Source organism: Taudactylus pleione, unplaced genomic scaffold, assembly GCF_031769625.1.
Source record: "Taudactylus pleione unplaced genomic scaffold, aTauple2 ptg000185l, whole genome shotgun sequence".
In the NCBI taxonomy this organism is placed as follows: Eukaryota; Metazoa; Chordata; class Amphibia; order Anura; family Myobatrachidae; genus Taudactylus; species Taudactylus pleione.
In genome coordinates, this window is record NW_028284587.1 from 1,752,501 (window position 1) to 1,757,618 (window position 5,118).

General features: G+C 34.1%; 1 protein-coding gene across 1 annotated transcript in view; it reads right to left on the minus strand.

The window, feature by feature from the left end:
• Positions 1 to 4,679, minus strand: part of BARX2 (BARX homeobox 2) — a 70,034-nt gene extending 65,355 nt beyond the window's left edge. Inside the window, exon 1 of the mRNA XM_088476277.1 lies at positions 4,201 to 4,679. Coding sequence (XP_088332403.1) covers positions 4,201 to 4,387 — 187 coding nt within the window. The 5' untranslated portion in view covers positions 4,388 to 4,679. The remainder of the gene's footprint in view (positions 1 to 4,200) is intronic.
• Positions 4,680 to 5,118: the final 439 nt, after the last annotated feature.

Genomic DNA, 5,118 nt, shown 5'->3' on the forward strand with positions numbered 1-5,118 from the left:
TGGCTGATGTCTATATATTACTAATATACAGTAACCACAGTGGCTGATGTCTATATATTACTAATATACAGTAACCACAGTGACTGGTGTCTATATGATACTTATATACAGGAACCACAGTGGCTGATGTTGTCTATATATTACTAATATACAGTAACCACAGTGACTGATGTATAATGATACTTATATACAGTATCCAGCATAACTGATATCTATATCATATCCTTATAACACTTATGTTATGTGTATTACTTGTGTTATGTATCTACCACAGCTTCTATGCTGTAAACAGGGAGATCGGCTTGGTGCCCGTCTGATGTATCATACACAGCCCAAATCTCTCCCCTCTCCCTGTCCCTCTTTTTATTACCTTCACCACTGAGCTGGGGATAAGTGGTAACTATCTACTGTATAAGAGGAGATCCCGCTTTCTCCATGTAATACATCCAGATATGTTATATAGGAGTCTCTCCTATCATCCTGTGCACACAGAATCCCACACACACACACACACACATACACACACACACACACACACACACACACACACATACACACACATACACACACACACACACACACATACACACACACACACACACACACACACACACACACACACACACACACACACACATACACACACACACACACACACACACACATATACACACACACACACACACTGCTAATAATAATTAGCCAAAAAGTAACAATATTACAAATCCTAATAATATCAATACTAGTACAAATACTACTATTACCGACAATATTGATACACATTATACCATTAATAGAATACTATAATAATAATTATAGATATTTCTGCTAATACCACTATTAATAATAATAATAATAATATTAATAATATACAAGTAATAAGAAAAACAATACTAACTACATTGACACAAATGTTACCATTACTAATAATACAACTACTACTAACAATGTAAAATATTACTATAAATATTAACAATTATTAATGATAAAAATACAATTACTACTTCTAATAACAACAACAATAATAATATTAATACCACAACTAATAGCATAAATACTAATAATAATACAAATAGTAATTACAATAATAATAATGACAATAATCATTTCCAATCCCACTACTACTAATAATAAAAATACTAACAATATGTATACCACTTATAATGATAACAATGTTAATACAAATGGTACTACTACTAAAACTTCAAACATAATAATACTAATAAGAGAAACTATAACTACTAAGAAGAATACAACTACTAACAAAAATAATGCTACTACTAATAAGTCATATACTTATAACAATCATACTACTAGTAACTATGATACAAAAGATACACAATCTACTACTAAAAATAATACTAATATTACTAATAATACTAATCCTACTTTTACTACTACTAATAATAATAATAGTAGTAATAATAATAATAATAATACAATTACAAAATACTAATAGATTCATATACTATTACCAATAATAATAGTACTAATATCAAAATAATTGGTAATGATGTTATTATTAATAAGCTGTAAAAATAATAATATGAAGGCAACTAATGATAATATATATATATATATATATATATATATATATATATATATAAGAGTAACAAGGATTCTGTCTTTGTAGTAGTATTATAATACAATTATTCGTATTATTATTACATCAGCTATTATAATTCGTCATAGAAGTAAAATGCACATACTTCATGCTACATCTTGCTTATTAATCTATTATCTTTCATTTCCCTTCTATGATATCATGCTCTACATTCATTTACATGGTATTTTGTCTTTGTGTCAGTCATGCTTCAGGAGATAATACCGTGCAGTACATCTACTTTCTCTATTTAATCAGACCATGACTGTTATTTGTCAGTAGCAATGGTGAAATAAAACAGGATGGGAAAGCAGATGTATAACCAATGATTATGTACCCGATTTGAGATAGAATTCAAATGATGTGTGTATTGTCTACTATTATTTACATCTCATAATACTGTATGAATTAATTCAGCGGTGTAGGATATATTTACTATAATATGCAACATTATAATGTTTAATATATTATAATGCAGTCAGAGTAAATTATCTGTACTCTAGATATCGACAATAACTTCAGTGACCATTTAAAAGCACAAACAACTGGACTTACAATAACTGCAGAAATGTACATTAAATAATGCATTATTTGTTAGTATACCCAGGTTTTCCTAATGATCACGGAAATGATGTCATCAGCACCTGTTATTTATAAAGCTATTATATTCAGGGATTTATGACTAGTTATCATCACTTGAAAATAACGTGCAGTCAGGGCTAGAAAATAATGTAATGCAGAGATTCCCAAACTCAACCCTTACAGCCCAGGTTTTAAGGATATCCATGTTCAGGTGACATAAGTGGTGCCTCTGTCAAATTGATTTAACCATCTGGACTTCAAGCACAGATATCCTTAAAACCTGGACTGTAGTGGCTGATTTTGGGAAGCTCTAATAAAGTATAGACAATTCTGTACACCAGGGCTTTTAACCTCCAATCCTCAAATACCCACAGGTCATGTTTTCTAGCTATCAGTCTGTGTAAACAGATGGGATAATTTTCTGAACCATAAAATGAGAATAACTCTCCTGTGCATGATTAAAGAAATACAGAAAACTGGGCCAGTTGGGAGGGGTACTATGAGATTGGAGTTGGGAACCCCTGCAGTATACTATTGTAATTAATGTACATCCTCTGTAAGCTCTTGAAGAAAAATACAAAGAGGTGGAAGTAGGGTTTGTGACTTTGTTTCCTATATATATTCTATATCTGACTAATTATCCAGATATATGAGAAGAAAGAAAGAAAGAAAGAAAGAAAGAAAGAAAGAAAGAAAGAAAGAAAGATGTGAAATTGATATGACTGATAAATATATTGATAGATAGTTGTGAGATATATTATATTTCTAAATATATGTAAAAAAACAGATACATATATTAGATAGATAGATAGATAGATAGATAGATAGATAGATAGATAGATAGATAGATAGATAGATAGATAGATATGAGACATATAGTTATGAGATATATAGATATGTGATGGATGGATAGATAGATAGATAGATAGATAGATAGATAGATAGATAGATATGAGACAGATAGATATGAGATAGATAGATAGATAGATAGATAGATAGATAGATAGATAGATAGATAGATAGATACATATGAGATATATAGATATGTGATAGATATGAGATAGATAGATAGATAGATAGATAGATAGATAGATAGATAGACATGAGATATATAGATATGTGATAGATAGGTGATAGATAGATAGATAGATAGATAGATATGATACAGATAGATATGAGACAGATAGATATGAGATATATAGATATGAGAGATAGATAGATAGATAGATAGATAGATAGATAGATTAGGATATAGATAGATAGGAGATAGATAGATAGATAGATATGACACAGATAGTTATGTGATATATAGATGTGAGATAGATAGATAGATAGATAGATAGATAGATAGATAGATAGATAGATAGATAGATAGGAGATAGATATTAGATAGATAGATAGATAGATAGATAGATAGATAGATAGATAGATAGATAGGAGATAGATATTAGATAGATAGATAGATAGATAGATAGATAGATATGAGACAGATAGATATGAGATATATAGATATGTGATAGATAGATAGATAGATAGATAGATAGATAGATAGATAGATAGATAGTAGATAGATATTAGATAGATAGATAGATAGATAGATAGATAGATAGATATGAGACAGATAGATATGAGATATATAGATATGTGATAGATAGATAGATAGATAGATAGATAGATAGATAGATAGATAGAAAGGAGATAGATAGATAGATAGATAGATAGATAGATATGAGATAGATAGATAGATAGATAGATAGATATGAGATAGATAGATAGATAGATAGATAGATAGATAGATAGATAGATAGATAGATAGTTAGATAGATATAGATAGACAAGAGAGAGAGAGAGAGAGAGAGAGAGAGAGAGAGAGAGAGAGAGAGAGAGAGAGAGAGAGAAATGAGTGACCTGTACATAGAAGACCTCATGTAAGTCCCAGATAGTAATACATGGCAGCATTACACTATGCATTGCTATATACACATAGGAGTAGATTATGAAGCGATGGCTCTTACCGGAGCAGGAGTGCAGGGGTTTGGGTCTCACCAGCAGGGAAGGGCACACTGAGTACAGGGAGAGCTTCTCAAAATAATCGCAAGTCTCCTTGGATAGAATCTCATCGATCATGAAGGACTTGTAGCGCCTCCTGGCAGCCTTGAGCTGGCCGGGGGAGGAGAGCCTGAGCTCAGCCTGGCAGTGCATGGCGTATCGCAGCAATCAGTCCTGGCAGGGGCACGGTGCTGGGCCGAGCCCGGGAGTGTGAGTGTGGGGCTGGGTGTGAGATGCAGGGTCTCTCCTCTACTGACAGCTCCTCTGCTTTATAAACATCATTTCAATCCCTTTTTAGGACACTCCAGCTGTCAATCAGACGGCTCTGTGCTCCCAGGCTCACCCTCCTCTGCATTGTGCGAGTGTCCTCTGTAGGAGGGAACACACTGCTAGTGCTGGCTAATTACAGCTCAGGATCCCGACTGCACTGCTGTCACTGCCTCTGTGTGTGTCTCTCTCTGTCTTCCCCTGCCTAACTCTCTCTCCCCCATCCCCCCCAACTCTCTAACACTCTCTTCCTCTGCTTAGCTCTCTCTCCCCAACCCCATTCCTAACTCTCTCTCTCTCTCAAACCCATTATCTGCCCCAACTCTCTACTCTCTCTTCCAGTGCCTAACTCTTTCTCTCTCCCTCAAACCCATTCTCTCCTCACCCCCTAACTCTCCAACTCTCTCATCCCCTGCATAACTATCTCTCCCTCCTCTTCATCTCCAACCTGTCACTCTCTGTGAATCCTTCTCTCTCTCTACAATCCCATTCTCTCTCTCTCTCACCGTGCCACTCCTAAATATCTCTTCCCCCAACTCCATTCCCCCCCCCCCCCCCCCCAATCTCTCTTCCCTAGCATAACTCTCTCTCTTACCCTGGTCCATTCTCACTCCCTA